Source organism: Emys orbicularis, chromosome 9 (assembly GCF_028017835.1).
Source record: "Emys orbicularis isolate rEmyOrb1 chromosome 9, rEmyOrb1.hap1, whole genome shotgun sequence".
Taxonomy (NCBI): domain Eukaryota; kingdom Metazoa; phylum Chordata; order Testudines; family Emydidae; genus Emys; species Emys orbicularis.
Window position 1 is genome coordinate 56,283,238 of NC_088691.1, and position 22,012 is coordinate 56,305,249.

The 22,012-nt window shown below is 49.4% G+C and overlaps 1 protein-coding gene across 3 annotated transcripts in view; it reads right to left on the reverse strand.

The window, feature by feature from the left end:
* Positions 1-22,012, reverse strand: part of ARMC8 (armadillo repeat containing 8) — a 208,208-nt gene that overhangs the window by 48,718 nt on the left and 137,478 nt on the right. For all 3 annotated transcript variants that reach the window (XM_065410557.1, XM_065410556.1, XM_065410555.1), the window contains 2 exons: positions 4,491-4,573; positions 4,147-4,228 (listed from right to left, as the gene is read on the reverse strand). In XM_065410557.1, the coding sequence (XP_065266629.1) occupies positions 4,147-4,228; positions 4,491-4,573 (165 nt within the window). The remainder of the gene's footprint in view (positions 1-4,146; positions 4,229-4,490; positions 4,574-22,012) is intronic.

Below are 22,012 nucleotides of genomic sequence, written 5' to 3' on the forward strand. Positions count from 1 at the left end.
CATTCCTAAGATTTTTCGCCTGATCAATGGACTGGGAAGCTCTTTCTGTGGTCACAAATACAATAAGCAACCAAGAGCAGGATGCTAGTAAAACAGTCAGATCCATTTTGAAGACGTGGATATATTTTATATTCCCTTTTGAACAGGGATGGGTACAAGGCTGAGCCAGAGATCATGGACTGGCTCAAGAAGGCTTTTTTGGAATGGATGGCCAGGTTCTCCTGCCATTGTTCCAAAATATCAAACTGCTGTCTTCACCTACAAAGAGGAAAAGAGCTGATAGTCACAAAGAATCATAAAACCATAAGGTTGGAAGGGACCACAAAGGTCATCTAGTCTAACCCCCTGCCAAGATGCAGGATTAGTTGTATCTAAACCATCCAAGACAGATGACTATCTGGCCTCTTTTTGAAAATCTCAATTGAAGGAGATTCCATGACTTCCCTAGGCAGGTTGTTCCATTGTCCTACTGTTCTTACAGTTATGAAGTATTTCCTGAGATTTAATCTAAATCTGCTATGCTGTAGTTTGAACCCATTGCCTCTTGTCCTGCCCTCTGTGGCAAGATAACAATTTTTCTCTATCTTTCTTATGACAGCTTTTCAAGTATTTGAAGACCGCTATCATGTCCCCCTTTAATCTCCTCTTTTCCAAACTAAACATACCCAATTCCTCCAGCCTTTGCTCATACCACTTACATTCCATCCCTTTGATAATTTTTGTTGCTTGCCTCTGGATCCTTTCCAGTTTCTCTACATCCTTTTCATACAGCAGTGACCAAAATTGGACACAGTACTCCAGCTGAGGCCTAACCAGTGCTGAGTAGAGTGGTATTATCATCTCCCATGACTTGCATAGTATGCCTCTGTTTATGCAATCCACAATTGCATTTGCTTTTATTTTTTTTTGCAACAGCATTGCATTGTTGACTCATGTTGAGGTTGTGATCCACCACAACTCCCAGATCCTTCTCAGGAGTGCTGCTGCAGAGCCAGTTATCCCCCATTCTGTATTTGCGCATTTGGTTTTTGTTCCCTAAATGTAGCACCTTACATTTGTCTTCATTGAATTTCATTTTGTTGTTGATAGCCCAGTTCTTCAATTTATCAAGATCCCTTTGAATTTTAGCTCTATCCTCCAAGTGTTGGCAAGCCCCCCTAGCTTTGTGTCATCTGCAAATTTGATCAGTATGCTCTCCATTCCTACATCCAGGTAATTAATAAAGATGTCAAGCAACGCCGGACCCAGAACAGATCCTTCTCCAGTGACAGGTAGAAGGTTAGAAGGCTGACTCATAAATTGTGAAACTAGAGGTCAATATGGCCAAGGAATTCAGAATTCATAAAGAAAAGGTGGTTGTCCTATGGAGGTATCCAGGTTCTAGAGATGCCCAAGGCAGATAAATCCTGTCTGCAAGAAACCTTAATGTGTCTACGGGTGGAGTACAAGAGAGACCCTGATTGTAGGCTTGGAGGATAAGGACCTACAAAGGAAGAGTCTTGAATCTGAGACTCCCTGAGACTCCTTGCAAACTCCGCTGTTGGCAGTGAGGCCAAACCCAAAAACTAAGACCCAAGACTGTCCAGGCATCCAGCACTAATGAAACCTGAGGAGTAATGGGCAAAGAAGTCCTACTTTGCTCCACAAAAGTCACCCACCCCAAGTCAGGGTCAAATGTCATCCACAATTAAACCAACACACCCTGATTTGGTGGCACAGTCAGCAGAAAGAGAAAAGATTCTAAGGACCAGCACTCACTGCTGAAGCATCAACCAGACTGGTTGAGAGTCATCTCTTGGTCCAGAAATCCCTTTGGATCTGACACACTTGTGCTGTTTCACTTGTGAACGAAAGCCAGGGTAGTTCTCAAAATGGCAGTACTCTTGCTGCCTTTTACAAAGGCCTGCATTCTCCAAGCCCTTATGTACCTTGTTGTCAGAGTTTCTGGCTCTTTTTGGTTCTGTGCCACTTCCACAATCTCTGAAGATGTGTTGAAGCTAAGGTTGCTGACATGCTTGCCTGGCTTATATCACGAAACAGGGGAGTTTATATCCTTTACATATTTTTATCTGGTCTAACTTAGCTGTGGATCCTGTTAACCTCAGGATTTGCAATGAGTTCCACAGGATAATTTCCCTTTTACATCATGTCATCATTAATTCATCAACTCTCTAAGCTATATGGCCCTAATCTTTCTATTTGTCTACTCATTTTTGTTGCCCTTCTCTGTACCTTTCCTATTTCTGCTGAATGATTTTTGAGGTCAAGTGCCCAGAACTGAACACGCTGTCTAGGTATGGTTATACCACTGATGTACACAACAACATTATAATATTTTCATTATTATTGTGACAGACCCCAGACCAGTGGGGTACAGGAGTCTGGTAGAGGGCAAATATACTGGTCACTGGATGAGTAGTTTTCTGTTCCCTGAGTGACCAGAGCAGGGGCTGCACTAGAGTAATCAGGAACCTGCTAGAACCAGTTAAGGCAGGCAGGTTAATTAGGACACCTGGAGCCAATTAAGAAGAAGCTGCTAGAATCAATTAAGGCAGGCTAATCAGGGCACCTGGGTTTTAAAAGGAGCTCACTTCAGTTTGTGGTGCGAGTGTGAGGAGCTGGGAGCAAGAGGTGCAAGGAGCTGAGAGTGAGAGGGTGTGCTGCTGGAGGACTGAGGAGCACAAGCGTTATCAGACACCAGAAGGAAGGTCCTGTGGTGAGAATAAGGAAGGTGTTTGGAGGAGGCCATGGGGAAGTAGCCCAGGGAGTTGTAGCTGTCATGCAGCTGTTACAGGAGGCACTATAGACAGCTGCAGTCCACAGGGCCCTGGGCTGGAACCTGGAGTAGAGGGCGGGCCCGGGTTCCCCCCAAACCTCCCAATTGACCTGGACTGTGGGTTCTTCCAGAGGGGAAGGTCTCTGGGCTGTTCCCCAACCCACATGGTGAATCTCTGAGGCAAGAAAATCCACCAAGATAGAGGAGGAACTTTGTCACATTATTTATTAGTAGTATTACAGAAGCGCCTAAGAGTGCTAGTCATGGGCAAGGACCCCATTGTGCTAGGTGCTGTACTCTATCTGTTTCTTCAGGTAACATAATATCTTATTTGCTTTTTTGACCAAAGCTGTGCACTGAACAGGTTTTCATGCAGATGTCAGCTATTCAGTATAACAACATTAGATTCTATGCAATAAGCTTAGTCACCCTGCATACTTGAGGGCAAACGGGGAACTGCAGAAACAGGATGCACAGAGTGCCTGACAGCTTCCTCATTCTCTCTCTCACCTGTACCAGCACATCTGCTCTTTTGTTCTATGATTAACTAGGCAAATCACAGGAACAAAATCTCTTAGCCTTGCTCACTGTTTCTGGTTGGTTTGCACATTCTCTCCTCCAGAAGCTGCCATTTCCCCATAGATAGAGCAGTATATACAGTACAATTAGTCTTCCTCTATCCTTTTTCACTAATTCACTACAACCCATTCTTCACAACCACTCAAGTCATTCAATAAACTGCATTGCATATGACAATGCAATACGCACTATTTTTCCTTCTAGTTTACGTTTAGGCAGCCTGATTTTAAAATCATAAGCCATGCTTCCCCTCTCCTCCATGGGGCTGGTGCTTCTGGGGCTAGACTTGGGGGTTGTGCCACAGGCAGCAGTGCACTGCACTGTCCCAAGAGGAACACAGAGAGATTTTGCATTAGGCTGAAGAGGAATGCTCTACCCACATCATGGCCCTGCCTCTTCATCCTGCTCCCTGGGAAAGTAAAGCAGGTGGAATGTAGGATCAATATCCTCTCCCCACGGCTGCAGCCTCAACCTCAGTTGCCGGTTATAGGCTGAGCAGGGGAGCAGAGGGGAGCCCTTTCCTATGTTCCTGAGTAAGGGGGCTAGGGGCAATCTGGCTCTCAGTGCCTGTCTTATTTTGTAATAGATTGTGTTACATTTCAAAAGAGAAAGTGCAGGCAACGACATTGTTTGCTGTTACTGGGCTTTTGCTGATTTGTAAGCCTCCAGAGAAGATCACACATATCAGATGTCAAGGTGATACCTATTAAGATTCTACAAAAAGACATTGTAACTGATGAACAGATCACATCCACTTCCAAGTGTATGATTCTTGCTATTTTTCGACTCACCTTCATTAAGGGTTTCCATACGGCATGATCCTGGAAACTTGTCCGTAGCTGCTGCACAGACCGGGACAAACTGTGCAAACATCTACAAAGAAAAATGAAATGAGGTCTGTGAAATGCTTTCATTGTTTCTTTCCATACAGATATAGCTAGGAATTTGGTGATAATTAATACAACACCAAGCAATATTTTACTACTATCTTTGATGAATTTTTGGAGACTAGAAACTGCTTTAGGTTAGTTTTAGTGTTTGACGTATACCACGATTTCTAGCAAATGAAGGACCAAAAAGAAAGCAGAGTTACACACTTTGAAAATTATTTTATTTAGACCAGGAAAGCTCATACCTGACTGCAGATAGCCGCACCTTGATACTAGACTCAGACAAGCCATTCACAATTCGGTCCATCATATTTTCAGTCTCAATGATCTGGAGAAAAAGGTTAATGGTGCGTAAATAACAAAAGGTGGATAACTTTTGTATTACTTGTAAATGCTACTGTTTTACTGTGGTTTATAACATTATAAATTTTGCATATGAAAAGAGAATTTACCTTAGAAACAACAACCCTTATTTCCCCTTATGGAACCACTGAACTCATCAATTAGACAATAGCATCTACTCTCTTTGCCTGACTGTGGTTTTCTTCTGATGCTTTCTTGGTGATTCGTAAGGCCGTTGATGGAAAAACTGAGAAGTTCTGTAACGCTGTGCAGACTGTGGGTAGTAGAACTTACGTTTGGCGCTGGTGTGCAATACCCAAGGAACAGAGTGTAGTTCTCGAATCCTTAAGGGTATGGAGGGAATTGTCCATTTTCTTTTTGAAAAGATGGGATTCATCAAAAGGGAAGTCTTCTATGATGTTTTGTACCTCCCTGGGAAAACCAGAGGAATGGAGCCACGACTCCCTCCTCATGACGATGCCAGTGGTCACTGAGCATAATTAAGTATCTGCCACATCTGCTGCTGATTGGAGCGAGGTCTTTGCTACGAGCATCCCCTCCTCAATTATTGCCTGAAAGCAGGCCCAGTCCTGTTGTGGCAGTTTCTTGACAAAGTACTCCAATTTGCTCTAATTCAGAAAATCATATTTGGCAAGTAATGCCTGATAATTCAAAATCCTGAATTGAAAGCTGGCTGAAGAGAAGACTTTGCGGCCTAAAAGGTCCAGTCACTTGCCCTTCCTGTCAGATGGGTGGAGCATGGATGCTGTTGCCTTGCCTGTTCTGTCGCTGCCTTCACCACAAGTGAATTGGGAAGTGGGTGTGAGAACAGAAATTTAGACCCCTTGGCTAGTAAATAATATCTTTTTTTCTGCCCCCTTTGGGGTAAGTGTACATATGGCCAGTATATGGCTCGAGAATGGCATTGTTGAATGGAAGAGCAACTCTGGTTGGCTCTGATGAGTGAAGTATATCCAGCAGCTTATGCTCAGTGTCTGATCTCCTCCAGAGGAATGTGAAGCTCACCCGCCACTCTATGCAAGAGATCCTGGAACTGGCAGTAGTCATCAGAAGATGGGGGGATGCTGAAGCCACTGCTGCATCAGGAGAGGACAACAGGAATCTCAACTGTTCCAGCAATACCGTCCGAGCTGGACTGAGTGGCTCATCTCCCTTTACTGGTTCCGAGCTCAAAGGGGCCCGAGACAGTGAAATAGGTGAAGCCTTCCTAATGGAACAGGCAGGTTCCAATGGAGGGTATAGGGGCCAGGAGCCCCATAGGGCCAGCATGATGGTTCCGGAAGGTACTGAGAAGGGCTCCAGTGGCTCTGTGGCTGCTGGAGTTGAGGATACTGCCATGATGTGGAAGGCCTCCATTGGTACTCATAGTGGTGGGAAGGGATGGACGGTCCCTGACCCTCATCCGAGTCCTCCAAAGACGAAAACTCAGTTCCATCGGCTGCACTGTCAGAGCTAGTGGAAGTGTGTATGCTGCTGGAGCGAGAGGTGAGGAGTGCCTCAGATACTTCCCCAACCCTACTCCTAAAACTATCAAACTATTAAAAACTACAACAAAAACAATAAAAATGGTAAAAACTGTAAAACTAACTACGTGCAATTGTAGATTTTTTAAGTGTGTCACATGAAGAGAACACATAGGACAAGTCTACACTAGCACTTATGTCAGCAAAACTTTTGTCACTCAGGGGTGTGAAAGAAAACACACCTCTGAACAACATAAGTTTTGCTAGCATAAGCACTCGGGTGCATTGTGCTGTTGGCGGGAGATGCTCTCCCGCCAACACAGCTACCACCGCTCGTTGAGCTGTTTTTATTATGTCGACGGGAGAGCTTTCTCCCGTCGGCATAACACGGCTACACGAGTGCTCTTATAGCGGGACAGGTGTATTGGTACAGGTGTGCCACTGTAAGCTTGTAAGTGTAGACATGGCCTAATGGTTCTGACCCGGATCATGCAGCGGTGAGAAGGAACTGGAGAAGTGATCAGTCCAGCCCATCTTTTATCACCTCAGACGAAAGGATGAGGCAAGCCAAGGGTGCAAGTGCAGACCAATGGACACTACTACTTGAAAAATCTCTGGCTCCGGATGCATGGTGAGCATGCATAAACCCTCAGTGGAATACAATAGGGACTATCACTCGAAGAAGCAGCAGGTAATGAGCACACGGGATTCGCGGACAGCGAGCGCACAGGGTCTACAGGAAAGGCGGGGAGAGAGCAGTCACTAGGATGACATTCCCATTTTCACTTCAAGAAGCACCTTTTTCATACCCTCGAACGGACAAACACTCTTACTCCAAGACACATTCTTCTGTCTCCTTATTCTGTTCTCCCGCTCCTTTGAAGGTGACTCAGACCCCACTGACACCATACAACCCCTCTGAGACACCTAGCTCTCTTTTCTGAGATATCCAGCCACCATCCCATATGCTCTTTTCCATTGGATGCTGCCTCTACCGCCACCCCACAGTGCAATTCTCTCTGTTAGACAACCTTTTGCATGCATTCTCCTATGTGAGATACCCTGTCCCCACAAGCAGGTTCAATCCCTCAGTGGTACATCACCTTCTGCTGCTTCCACATGACATGTTCGCCCAGTTCTCCCTTTTGTCCCTCCTCAGCACCCCTGTCCCCCATGAAGATGAGACGGGGAGAAGTGAAATCTGTTCCCTGCCTGATCCTTTCCTGACCCACTGAACAGGAGAAGTAGGGAAGTGATAGCCTCTTATCTGGGACCAAGACAATGTTCTCAAATGAAATTTCCTGTGAGGAAAGCCTTGGTCAGTGCATGCTTACAACCAAGTAGTAAAGCTTCTATTTCATTTGGGTATAATTTCATAACATTATATGGCATTCATGACTCAATGCTGTATGAAGCTAAAGAGGAAATGTAAAGACACTTCTACCAAATCTGTACAACAGTCTAACTGTAGGTTACAGTCCTGCAGAATACCACTTAGAACTAACATATAAATACAGAAAAGGACAGGTCTTAAGGCATCAATGTTAGACATATCAGCTGACAAGACAGAATACATACATACATAAATACTTTGCAATACTGCAGTGTTTTTCATCAGAGCATCTCAGAACATTTCACAAACAAAACAACCACTAATACCCTTGAGAGACACCATAGGTGAGTATTAGCATCCCCATTTCACCAATGGAGAAAGACACAGAATAGCTAAGTGATTTGGCCAAGGTGTACCAGCAATTCTGTGGCACAGCCAGAAATCAAAGTTAGTTTTTCTGAAGCCTAGTCCTGTGTTTTTAACACTAGACCCGTGGTTCTCAACCCGCGGGCCACTTGCGGCCTAATCAGCACACAGCTGCAGCCCATGTGACATCCTAAGGGCCATACAGGTAGTATATATATTGTGTGGATGCGGCCCACATAACACAGAGAGTTGCATACGTGGCCCACAATGGTAAATAGGTTGAGAACCGCTGCACTAGACTATGTTTCCTCATCTGAGTTTCTTCTGTTCCTTGACATTTTAATAAGACAACTACTAGTCACTGGCTTTCTAGATGCTACAAAGAAAATACATTGAATAAAAAGGTAAGTATCTTACATATACTTAAGAACAGAAATCTGTCCCTGTTTACAGATCATTTGAAGAGCAGCAAATGATCTGGGTACTTACATGGCCCCCATCACAGTAGTATGTATGCACCTCACAGACAATTAATTTATAATCAACTCTCCTGGGAGGAGGAGAATTATTTGATTTGCCCAAGGTTGCACAGGAATGTGTGCAAGAACTGGGAAATGAACAGAGATCTCCTGAATCTCTCTCCAGTGCTTTAACCACAAAACCAACCTTTCTCCCTCAGAGGGCAATGAATTTAAAGATACACACGCATCAAATTTTTAATCAGTTTTAAAACTATTACAATTTCTTCAATAAATTCACTGTGGAGATTATTGTATATTGCACTATTTCTATCCTCCAAAGTTGTTGTGAATTTGTTAGAAGTTTATCCCTTTCACAAAAGAGATCTGCTTTAAGAATATTTTTGATTTAGTAAGGATGAAACCCTGCAAAAAACAGTTGGAAAGCACTCCCAAATTCCACCCCACTTTTTTTTTTTAAACATAGTACATACCACGGGGCATAATATTCTGAACAGATATTTCTAATATGATCCAAGTTTTGTAAGTCCTGTCAACCTATTGCAGTACATGAAAGCAGGGCTGTGTACTAAAATGTTTCTGAATATAGCTAACTTCTTCAAAATACATTCTGTTCTGCTACAGCTACTTTTTATTGGGAGAGCACAAAATAATCACATCTATTCAGTATTTTACAGCTACAAACATCTACTTTTCATCATTCTGTGGAGATGCTAATGACAAAATTATTTAGAAAAGTTAGGAAAACACACAAGTTACATATACAATATTTTTAAACAACATACGATTTGTAGATCAGTGTTATATTGCAAATAAGACTACAAACTATGATACCACAAATATGAATCAACAATTTAAAAATAAATATTTTATTAGAAAATAAAAATTACACAGAAATAATGTTATAAAAAGACAGTCTATTTTTATGGTCACTTTTTAATGGTTAGTCTGCACTTTTCTGAGTTAAGATCTTAATATGTAGAGTCCCTTTGAATCATTATTGAATTGAAACATTTCTCCTGCTTCGTATGGGTTCTAGGAGACCATTACATAAGCCTGTATAAATTCTGGAAAATAGCACCATGGTACAGAATCAGTTCACATTAAACAAATGTTGGAAGCAGTGGGAAAAAAACAACAACACTTAAATCTCACTAGGCAAACTTTTGTACTCATTTACATCAGTAAAACTCCATTTAAGTCAACTGGGTGCATTGGCCTGAGAGCAAAATTTCACACCATATATGGAAAGTGGCAGAATATAAGAGTTAAATAGGGAATTATTTACCACATCAATTTTTTAAAATAGTTTTTGAAGCATGGAGTTGCTAGAATAAATATAAATCAGTGGGTTTATTTAATATCAGTTTTCACATGAACCCTTTCTTTCTGTTAATAAGATATTGCATGTTCAAATAAAATATCACACTGTTTGGACAAGTAAGAACAGTTAGGAATGAGGCGTAAGGATTCGTGTCAGGTGACAGATATTTGGGAAGTGATGCTGTATGGTTAATGGGGCTCCATTTTCCAGCAGTCACGTTAGTTTTAGTCAAAGAGGGAATGCACCTTTTAGAAGAGGTCAATGCAAATCAAATGATTTAAACTAGTTCAGGGAAGGAGATAAAATTATCCCGCAAACAAAAGATCCTCTTTTTCCCCTAAAAATTCTTATCTTACTGTCATATTTAAAAAATATTGACAGACTTTATTTTCAGTAGCCTCCATGAAAAACAAAGCACCTTACACTGTATGTAGTAAGTTATTACTAGTAAATTCAGCCTTGAAATGACAATTCTATCTCCAGCCTGGTGAGATTTCAAAGCTAAATCTTGCCTTAAGTGATTGGCATTTCTGTCCTGAAAATTCCTTTAGTTATATTAGAGCTATTTTGTAGCATGTTCAGGATTAATGTGTATTGTGATATGTCATTCTTGCTTTTTTATCCTATTTTATTCATAATAAAAATCCAATATTTATTTTCATAGCAATTCTATCGCCACATTTCACTCTTAGGTTACCATAAACATCTGTCAAGGTCTATCAGAACTAACAAGCTCCAAGTGGACTTAAATGCCTCATATGCACAGATGAGGAAAAGCCAAGTAGGAGAGAATACTCTGGTTATTATCACTAGTGATCACACTGATCTTACAATTGCCACTCATTGTTTTATATGCACTGCCATCTCCAGCGTGGTTTGCCTGGTAGAAGCTAGCCATGAATCTCCTTTCAAACATTACTGCTTCCTTATGTTTATTTCTGAGAAAAAGTTTGCATTATGCTACACTACAAAACAAGAGAGAGTTACTCACCTTGTGCAGAAAAGATGGTACTTTGGGATGTGTCACCCTATCGGTGCACCACTGTTGGTGTATCTGCACCCCTAATCAGAGAATTTTGGTAGCAATGTCTGGTAGGCCCGCCTCAAGGCTACATAGCACTGTGCCGGCGAACCACCCTCAATTCCTTCTCTACTCAAAGAGAAGAGCCCCTTCTTGAGAACGCAGAAGTAAAGGGGAGAAGGGCGGGTTGTGGAGTATCCACAGAGCGACACATCTCAAAGAACCATCATTACTCCACAAGTTGAGTAACTTCCTCTTCTTCTTTGAGTAGAGTCCCTATGGGTACTCCATTGTAGGTGACTTCACAGCAGTATCCCCCATGGAGCGCTGGCAGGTCGTCTTCGGGGGCCCCGCTCCCCTGGCTAGAGCAGCCCCGCGGCCCCGCTCTCCCGGCCGGAGCTCCGGCCGGAGCGCGGCCAGCCCCGCGGCCCCGCTCTCCCGGCCAGAGCTCCGGCCGGAGCGCGGCCAGCCCCGCTCTCCCAGCCGGAGCACGACAGCCCCGCAGCCCAGGCCGGAGCACGACAGCCCCGCAGCCCAGGCCGGAGCGCAGCAAGCCCCGCGGGTCTGCTCTCCCGGCCAGAGCGCCGGCCGGAGCACGGCAAGTCCCGCGATCCCCCCTCCCCCAACCGGCAATCTAAGTGCCACCCCACGAATCAGGCCCCGCACTTGCTAAAGCTGGCCCTGAGTGCTGGGGCTTCTGTTATTGATGATAGTTCTTCAGAGCCGAAGTCTTGAGTAATCGCATAATATTCCACGAAAGCATGGCCAGAGGCCCAGGTTGCTGCCCTGCAGATTTCTGAGATGGGGACATCTTTAAAACACGCAGCCAAGGTATAAACACATCTTGTGGAGTGCTACAGGTTATACGCATTGTAAAAGTGGTTAATGCAACTAGAGACCCATTTGGAGAGTCTTTGAGTTGATATTGCAGAACACTTGAATCTTTCTGCAAATTAAAGGAAGAGTTTAGGAGACTTCCTAAAGTCTTTAGTCCTGGCTAAATAAAATGCTAGGGGGTCTCCTAACATCCAGCATATGTAGTACCGCCTCCCTGTTGGCAGCATATGACCTCCAGAAGAAGAAAGAGGAGCATCCATATACCAGCAATGCAGATACAGGTGAGCAACCGTTTTCATGTTCTCTCCATAGGTACTAATGCAGAGAGTGGACTAGATGATACATCTGAGGGAAGGGAGCAGAAGGAGACTCCTCCGATTGGAAAGTATGAGATGCACTGTCCTAGGGATGGGGGTTCCATGACCACCACTCCGAAGAGAAAGAGGCGGGTGGTGGTGGTTGTGGACTCCCTCCTCAGAGGGACTGAGTCATCTATCTGCTGCCCTGACCAGGAAAACCGAGAGGTCTGCTGCTTGCCAGGAGCTAGGATTCACGATGTGACGGAGAGACTGCTGAGACTCATCAAGCCCTCGGATCGCTACCCCTTCCTACTTCTCCATGTTGGCACCAATGATACTGCCAAGAATGACCTTGAGCAGATCACTGCAGACTATGTGGCTCTGGGAAGAAGGATAAAGGAATGTGAGGCGCAAGTGGTGTTCTCGTCCATCCTCCCTGTGCAAGGAAAAGGCCCGGGTAGAGACCGTCAAATTGTGGAAGTCAACGAATGGCTACACAGGTGGTGTCGGAGAGAAGGCTTTGGATTCTTTGACCATGGGATGGTGTTCCAAGGAGGAGGAGTGCTAGGCAGAGATGGGCTCAACCTAACGAAGAGAAGGAAGAACATCTTCGCAAGCAGGCTGGCTAACCTAGTGAAGAGGGCTTTAAACTAGGTTCACCAGGGGAAGGAGGGCAAAGCCCTGAGGTAAGTGGGGAAATGGGATACCGGGAGGAAGCAAGAGCAGGAGAGCCCGAGAGGGGAGGACTCCTGTCTCATACTAAGAAAGCGGGACGATCAGCGAGTTATCTTAAGTGTCAATACACAAATGCAAGAAGCCTGGGAAACAAGCAGGGAGAAAAGACTGTTACTTACCTTCTGTAACTGTTGTTCTTCGAGATGTGTTGTTCACGTCCATTACACATTAGGTGTACGCGCGCCGCGTGCACGAACGTCGGAAACTTTTTCCCTCAGCGGCTCCCGTCGGGCCCGCAGGGTCTCCCTTCCCGCCAGAGCGGCGCCCCGCCCCAGCGTATATATACCCCTGCTGGCCCGACCCTCCCTCAGTTCCTTCTTGCCGGTGACTCCGACAGAGGGGAAGGAGGGTGGGAAGTGTAATGGACGTGAACAACACATCTCGAAGAACAACAGTTACTTACCTTCTGTAACGGTCTTTTCTTCTTCGAGTGCTTGTTCACGTCCATTCCACATTAGGTGACTCACAAGCTTACCATTGGAGGAGGGTAGGAGTCAAGGAATAACAGATTGAAGCACCGCCCTGCCGACCATCGCGTCATCTCTGGTCTGATGGTGGATCGCGTAGTGGGCTGTGAAGGTATGAACCGACGACCAGGTGGCTGCCTTGCAGATCTCCTGAAGCGGGACCTGCGCCAAGAAGGCCGTCGAGGACGCTTGGGCCCTAGTAGAGTGAGCCCGGATCGAAGGTGCAGGCACGTTGGCGAGCTCGTAGCACGTGCGTATGCAAAGCACGATCCACGCCGACAGGCGTTGCGTCGAAATAGGCTGGCCCTTCATCCGTTCCGCAACGGCCACGAATAGCTGAGTTGATTTGCGGAAAGGCCTGGTACGGTCTAGATAGAAAGCCAACGCCCGCTGCACATCGAGGGTATGCAGGCTACGATGGCGAGGGTCCGTATGGGGCTTGGGGAAGAACACCGGCAAACAGATGTCCTGCCCCATGTGAACACTCGTGACCACCTTAGGGAGGAACTTGGGGTGGGGCCTAAGTTGCACCTTATCCTTATAAAAAACAGTATAAGGAGGTTCCGAGGTGAGGGCCCTCAGCTCCGACACCCTCCTAGCCGAGGTGACAGCCACGAGGAATGCGACCTTCCATGAAAGGTGCATGAGGGAGCAAGAGTCTAGGGGTTCAAAGGGGGGCCCCATGAGTTTAGTGAGGACCAGGTTGAGGTCCCACGGGGGTATAGGTGGGCGAGTGTAGGGGAACATCCTATCCAGCCCCTTGAGGAATCGGGCCACCGTGGGGTTGGAAAACACGGACAGCCCCAATTCCCCCGGGTGGAACGCCGATATGGCGGCTAGATGCACCTTAATAGAGGTGGGGGCCAGGCCCTGGCGCCTAAGGCTCAGTACGTAATCCAGGATCACCGGTATCGAGGCCCGCAAGGGCTGTGCGCGCTGAGACTCGCACCAGAGGGAGAAGCGCTTCCACTTGGCCAAGTAGGCTGCCCGTGTGGAGGGTTTCCTACTACCCAGGAGGATCTGCTGGACCTCCCGGGAGCATCTGTGCTCCGCCTCATTTAGCTAGAGAGCAGCCATGCCGTGAGATGCAGCGATGGCAGGTTCGGGTGAAGTAGGCGACCTCGATCCTGTGTTATGAGGTCGTGATAGAGGGGGAGGGTTATCGGAGAGGCCACGGATAACTCTAAGAGAGTTGTGAACCAGTGTTGGCGAGGCCACGCCGGGGCGATGAGAATGACCTTCGCCCTGTCCCTGCGGGTCTTTAGAAGGACCCTGTGGATGAGTGGGAACGGGGGGAAGGCATATCGCAGGCTCCCTCCCCACGGGATTGTAAAGGCGTCCGCCAGAGAACCCGGACTGCGGTTCTGGAAGGAGCAAAACTGTGGGCACTGGCTGTTTTCCATGGTGGCAAACAGATCCACCTGGGGAAACCCCCACCTCAGCAAGATTGAACGGAGGATGTCCCGCCTCAGCCTCCACTCGTGCGTGAGATAGGACCGGCTGAGGCGGTCCGCCAATCCGTTCTGGACCCCGGGGAGATATGCAGCCCGGAGGTGTACTGAATGGGCTATACAGAAGTCCCAGAGGAGGAGCGCCTCGCGACAGAGGGGAGGGGACCGGGACCCGCCCTGCTTGTTTATGTAGAACATAGCGGTAATGTTGTCCGTCAGAACTGACACGCCGTGCCCTCTTATGGTGGCGTGAAAGGTCTGGCAGGCGAGGCGAACCGCCCTCAGCTCCTTCAGGTTGATGTGAAGCGACTGTTCCTCCCTGGACCACAAGCCCTGAGTGCGTAGGTCCCCTAGGTGCGCCCCCCAACCCAGGTCCGACGCGTCTGTCACCAACGTCAGAACTGGTTGTGGGGCGGCGAACGGGACCCCCGCACAGACCTGCTGTTGGTCGAGCCACCAACAGAGGGCGTCCGAGACCCGAGCCGGGATCGTGACAACCATGTCTAATGGGTCGCTGTTGGGGCGATATACTTGGGCCAACCACAGCTGCAGAGGCCGGAGCCGGAGGCGGGCGTGTCCAACCACGTGGGTGCATGCCGCCATGTGCCCCAAGAGCTGTAAGCAACGTCTGGCCGTGGTCGTGGGGAATCTCTGGATGGAGGTCACGGCCTCCTGGATTGCCCGGAAACGCGATACGGGAAGGCTCGCCCTCGCCGCCACCGAGTCCAGGACTGCCCCTATGAATTCCAGTCTCTGTGTGGGGACTAGTGAGGACTTGGGCACATTGACCAACAGCCCGAGATCGCGGAACACTTGTAGCGCCAAAGTCACGTGGGCGTGAACCTCTGCCTCTGACCGGCCCGCTAGGAGCCAGTCGTCTAGGTATGGGTAGACGCGCATCCGTCGCTTCCAAAGGAAGGCCGCCACCACGGACATGCATTTCGTGAAGACACGTGGGGCCGTTGCGAGGCCGAAGGGCAAAACCGCAAACTGAAAATGGCGTTGCTGGATAGTGAAGCGCAGGAACCGCCGGTGAGCCGGGCGGATAGCGATGTGAAAGTACGCGTCTTTCATATCGAGGGCAGCGTACCAATCCCCCGGATCCAGGGAAGGAATGATGGTACCGAGGGAGACCATACGGAAACGTGGTTTTTGCAAGTACTTGTTCAGCTTGCGAAGGTCCAGGATAGGACGGAGGCCCCCTTTTGCCTTGGGAATGAGGAAGTATCTGGAATAGAACCCTTTTCCTCTGAGGTCTGGAGGAACCTCTTCCACCGCCCCTACAGCGAGGAGGGTCCGTACCTCCTGCATAAGGAGTTGCTCGTGAGAGGGGTCCCTGAAGAGGGACAGGGGGGGTGGGTGGGAGGGGGGGGGTGAGGAAAACTGGAGGGCATATCCTGACTCTACCGTGCGGCGGACCCAACGGTCTGATGTTATATGGGACCAGGCACGGAAAAAACGGGATAGACGGTCCCTGAAACACAGGGGAGGATCCGGGGAAGAGATTGGTACGCTGTCCTCGATCGCGTCTTCAAAATCCTTGTTTATTGCCCGGCTGCGGCTTGCCGTTGTTATTGCCCTGGCCTTGACCCTGGTTAGGCGTATTGTTGCGCCTTCGCCTATTGTCTCTGCCCCGCCTATGGTAAGGCTCGTGTCGAGGGCGAGGCTGGTATTGCCTCTGTGGAGGCTGTGGCTTAAAGGGTTTCCTCTGCGTCACGGGGGTATGCATCCCCAAGGACTTGAGGGTAGCCCGCGAATCTTTGAGGCCATGGAGCCTGGCATCAGTCTGCTCCGAAAACAACCCCGTCCCTTCAAACGGAAGGTCTTGGAGGGTGTTTTGCACCTCTGGAGGAAGACCAGACGCTTGCAACCACGCTGAGCGTCTCATCACCACGCCGGACGCGATAGTCCTGGCGGCCGCATCGGCCGAGTCGAGCGAGGCCTGTAATGAAGTCTTGGCCACCGCCTTTCCCTCATCCACAATGGCCGCAAACTCGGGCTGCGACCCCTGAGGTAGGGCCTCCTTGAATTTGGACACCGACGCCCAGGAGTTAAAGTTATGCCTGTTGAGGATCGCCTGCTGGTTCGCGATCCGCAACTGGAGGCCTCCCGACGAGTAGACCTTCCTGCCGAAGAAGTCTAATCGTTTCGCCTCCTTGGCCTTGGGGGCCGGGGCCTGCTGGCCATGCCGCTCCTTTTCGTTGACCGCCGAAACTACCAGCGAACATGGGGCCGGATGGGAGAAGAGGAAGTCAAACCCCCTGGATGGGGCAAAGTACTTCCTCTCGACGCCCCGTGCGGTCGGCGCAGAGGAGGCTGGCGTCTGCCACACAGTCTTATAGTTCGACTGTACGGTCCTTATCAATGGAAGAGCAATCCTGGAGGGACCCTCCGGGCTGAGAATGTCTATCATGGGGTCCTCCTGCTCGACCGTCTCCTCCGCCTGCAACCCCAAGTTGAGGGCCACCCGGCGGAGCAGGTCCTGGTGTGCCCGGTGGTCAATTGGGGGAGGGCCGGACACTGTTGTGCCCGCCACGGCTTCATCTGGTGAGGAGGAGGAGGTCATGGCTTTTTGAGCGTCCTCATCCTCCTGTAAGTCCTCCTCAGCGGGCTGACCCTCCGGGGTGCGTCCCCTGCCCTGGGTCACGGCCGGTGCCTGGCTCAGTGCCGAGTCCGCCCTCTCGGCCTCAGGCGGTCTGGAGACCGTAGCCTCCGCACGGGAGGTGGGACGGCACCGTGGGGAGCGGGACCGGTCCCCCGAAGGGCCCGACCTCGAAGTTCTAGATGGCGGGCCTTGCTGGTGATAGGCCCACGGGGTCCAGAACGGCCACTGTCCCGGATGGCTCCAGTGCGGTTGCCAAGAGGCCTCGTGCCGTGTAGCGGTATGCCCTCTGCGATCGTATCTCGACAGCCCCGAGCTCTCTTCCGACGCAAGCGACGGTGACCTGGAGGGCCACGGCGGTGCCGTGGAGCGGTGCCGATCCGGTGTCGGGGAGCGGTGCCGTCGGGACCGAGACCGTGAGTAGCGCCGTACAGATCTGGATCTGGAACGGTACCGTTGACCGCGGGACCGGGAACGGCTGCGGGAGGACGGTCTTGGGGTCCTCACCGTCGAAGCGCCCCGGTGCCTGCTCGGGCCGGGTTGCTGGGACGGTGCCTCGCTCGCACCGGGGCCCGTCTGCGTGGAGGCCCGTTGCGCGGCGGGAAGCCGGGAGTCCACCGAGGCGGAGCTCGACCGGGACCGGCGCCGGGAGCGGTGCCGAGATGGCGACCGCGATGGGCGCATCATCGCCGGTTTGCCCTTGGAAGGCAGTCTCGGCGGAATGTCTTTGGCGCGGAGTGTGCTGACGGAGGACAATTCAATGAGGTCCTTCGCCGCCTCAAATGTGTCCGGGGTGGAGGGCTGTTCCAACAGTTCCCCCAGCCCCTCCTCCTCACTCGACGCGCTTGTCCCGGGGCTCGACGGGCCTTTTGGCGCCGGAGCCACTGGTACCGGGACCTGTGCCGGGGCCGGCACGGCCTTGGGCGCACTAGCGGTCTTCGTAGGTGCCGCCTTCTTGTGCGGGGAGCGACCCTGGGCCTTGGGCTGGCTCTTGGGCTTGGCCGGCGAAGCAGACCGGTGCCGGGCGTGATCTCGCCGAGGCGGCACCGCAGGTTTAGTCTGCACCGCTTGCGTTGGGTCGCGGACCGATGCCGGGGCACTTCGCACCGAAGCCGACGGTGCCGTGGGAGCGGAGGGCTGTAACGCCATCTCCATGAGGAGCTGTTTCAGGCGAAAGTCTCTCTCTTTTTGAGTCCTGGGCTTGAAAGCCTTACAAATCTTACAGCGCTCCTTCTGGTGAGCTTCCCCCAGGCAACGGAGACACGACTCGTGCGGGTCGCTCACTGGCATGGGCCTGCGGCACGTGGCACAAGCCTTGAAGCCTTGGGCGTGCGGCATGCCCCGCCGCCCAGGGCCGGTGCCGGGGTTGACCAAACCCCTATCACCAAGAGTTTGGTTGGTCTTTGTAACAACTAAAAAACTACTTAACTCTAACACTTACTAAACAAAGAACTGATAACTACTGCTAATGACTATGCTAAGGGACACTCTCGAGTTGAGAGAAGAGCTGTTCCAACGTCGCCACGGGCGGTAAGAAGGAACTGAGGGAGGGTCGGGCCAGCAGGGGTATATATACGCTGGGGCGGGGCGCCGCTCTGGCGGGAAGGGAGACCCTGCGGGCCCGACGGGAGCCGCTGAGGGAAAAAGTTTCCGACGTTCGTGCACGCGGCGCGCGTACACCTAATGTGGAATGGACGTGAACAAGCACTCGAAGAAGAACTGGAAGTCCTGGCACAGTCACGGAACTATGATGTGATTGGAATAACAGAGACTTGATGGGATAACTCACATGTCTGGAGTACTGTCATGGATATAAACTGTTCAGGAAGGACAGGCAGGGCAGAAAAGATGGGGGAGTTGCACTGTATGTAAGAACAGTATGACTGCTCAGAGCTCCGGTATGAAACTGCAGAAAAACCTGAGTGTCTCTGGATTAAGTTTAGAAGTGTGAGCAACAAGGGTGATGTCTGCTACAGACCACCAGAGGTGGACGAGGCTTTCTTCCGACAACTAACAGAAGTTACTAGATCACAGGCCCTGGTTCTCATGGGAGACTTCAACCACCCTGATATCTGCTGGGAGAGCAATACAGCGGTGCACAGACAATCCAGGAAGTTTTTGGAAAGTGTAGGGGACAATTTCCTGGTGCAAGTGCTGGAGGAACCAGTGTAAAGTGTAGGGGCAGAGTTCTTCTTGACCTGCTGCTCACAAGCCGGGAAGAATTAGTAGGGGAAGCAAAAGTGGATGGGAACCTGGGAGGCAGTGACCATGAGAAGGTCGAGTTCAGGATCCTGACACAAGGAAGAAAGGAGAGCAGCAGAATACGGACCCTGGACTTCAGAAAAGCAGACTTTGACTCCCTCAGGGAACTGATGGGCAGGATCCCCTGGGAGAATAACATGAGGGGCAAAGGATTCCAGGAGAGCTGGCTATATTTTAAAGAATCCTTATTGAGGTTGCAGGAACAAACCATCCCGATGTGTAGAAAGACCAGTAAATATGGCAGGCGACCAGCTTGGGTTAACAGTGAAATCCTTGCTGATCTTAAAACGCAAAAAAAGAAACTTACAAGAAGTGGAAGATTGGACAAATGACCAGGGAGGAGTATAAAAATATTGCTCAGGCATGCAGGAGTGAAATCAGGAAGGCCAAATCACACTTGGAGTTGCAGCTAGCAAGAGATGTTAAGAGTAACAAAAAGGGTTTCTTCAGGTATGTTAGCAACAAAAAGAAAGTCAAGGAAAGTGTGGGCCCCTTACTGAATGAGGGAGGCAACCTAGTGACAGAGGATGTGGAAAAAGCTAATGTACTCAATGCTTTTTTTGCCTCTGTCTTCACGAACAAGGTCAGCTCCCAGACTATTGCACTGGACAGCATAGCATGGGGAGGAGGAGACCAGCCCTCTGTGGAGAAAGATGTGGTTCGGGACTATTTAGAAAAGCTGGACGTGCACAAGTCCATGGGGCCGGATGCGCTGCATCCGAGGGTGCTAAAGGAGTTGGCGGATGTGATTGCAGAGCCATTGGCCATTATCTTTGAAAACTCATGGCGATCGGGGGAGGTCCTGGATGACTGGAAAAAGGCTAATGTAGTGCCCATCTTTAAAACGGGGAAGGAGGAGAATCCAGGGAACTACAGGCCAGTCAGCCTCACCTCAGTCCCTGGAACAATCATGGAGCAGGTCCTCAAGGAATCAATCCTGAAGCACTTAGAGGAGAGGAAAGTGATCAGGAACAGTCAGCATGGATTCACCAAGGGCAAGTCATGCCTGACTAACCTAATTGCCTTCTATGAGGAGATAACTGGGTCTGTGGATGAGGGGAAAGCAGTGGACGTGTTATTCCTTGACTTTAGCAAAGCTTTTGATACCGTCTCCCACACAGTATTCTTGCCGGCAAGTTAAAGAAGTATTGGCTGGATGAATGGACTATAAGATGGATAGAAAGCTGGCTAGATTGTCGGGTTCAAGGGGTAGTGATCAATGGCTCCATGTCTACTAGGCAGCTGGTATCAAGCGGAGTGCCCCAAGGGTTGGTCCTGGGGCTGGTTTTGTTCAATATCTTCATCAATGATCTGGAGGATAGCGTGGACTGCACCCTCAGTAAGTTTGCAGATGACACTAAACTGGGAGGAGTGGTAGATACGCTGGAGGGTAAGGATAGGATACAGAGGGACGTAGACAAATTAGAGGATTGGGCCAAAAGAAATCTGATCAGGTTAAACAAGGACAAATGCAGAGTCCTGCACTTAGGACGGAAGAATCCCATGCACTGCTACAGACTAGGGACCGAATGGCTAGGCAGCAGTTCTGCAGAAAAGGATCTAGGGGTTACAGTGGACGAGAAGCTGGATATGAGTTGACAGTGTGCCCTTGTTGCCAAGAAGGCTAACGGCAGTTTGGGCTGTATAAGTAGGGGCATTGCCAGCAGATTGAAGGACGTGATCATCCCCTCTACTCGACATTGGTGAGGCCTCATCTGGAGTATTGTGTCCAGTTTTGGGCCCCACACTACAAGAAGGATGTTGAAAAATTGGAAAGAGTCCAGCAGAGGGCAACAAAAATGATTAGGGGGTTGGAGCACATGACTTATGAGGCGAGGCTGAGGGAACTGGGATTTAGTCTGCAGAAGAGAAGAATGATGGAGGATTTGATAGCTGCTTTCAACTACCTGAAAGGGGGTTCCAAAGAGGATGGATCTAGACTGTTCTCAGTGGTACCAGATAGCAGAAAAGGAGTAATGGTCTCAAGTGGCAGTGGGGGAGGTTTAGGTTGGGAGGTGGTGGAATCTCCTTCCTTAGAGGTTTTTAAGGTCAGGCTTGACAAAGCCCTGGCTGGGATGATTTAGGTGGGGATTGGTCCTGCTTTGAGCAGGGGGTTGGACTAGATGACCTCCTGAGGTCCCTTCCAACCCTGATATTCTATGATTCTATGAATGTAGTTTTGGGGAAAAAATGGGAAGGTGGATTAGCTGATTCACATGAAAGGAGGAGGCTACTGGGGTGGAGAGGAACTTGGGGTGTGGCCTCAAGGTGACTGTCTTCAAAGAAAACCGTGAACAGCAGATGTGCCATCAACCCCACTATTTCCCCTATCCTTCGTGCTGAGGTAATGGCCACTAGAAATGCTGTCTTCATGGACAGGTATAACAGAGCAAGAAGCCATAGTCAATGTTCTCAGAACTAGATTGAGGTCCTAGGTTGGGGTGGATGGTCTGACGTGGGAATCTATATGTCATTGGGTGGGCAAATACTGAGCACTGGTCCACTGGATGGTGGAACGCTGTTATGGCCACTAAATGTACTTTAAGTGAACTAAGAAGAGAGAGTCTAGACCTACAATGCAGCCTAGAATCGAAGGGACTGAGGAAAATGTTGGGTCCACGTGTTTGGAATCACACCAAATTTGGAATCATTTCCATTTTCGCATGCAAGTACGACGAATGGTCGATTTCATGCTATGTAGTAACATCTTTTTCACCGCCTCGGAGCATTTGCTCTCTAAGTCTTGGAACCAAGAAGTAGCCAAG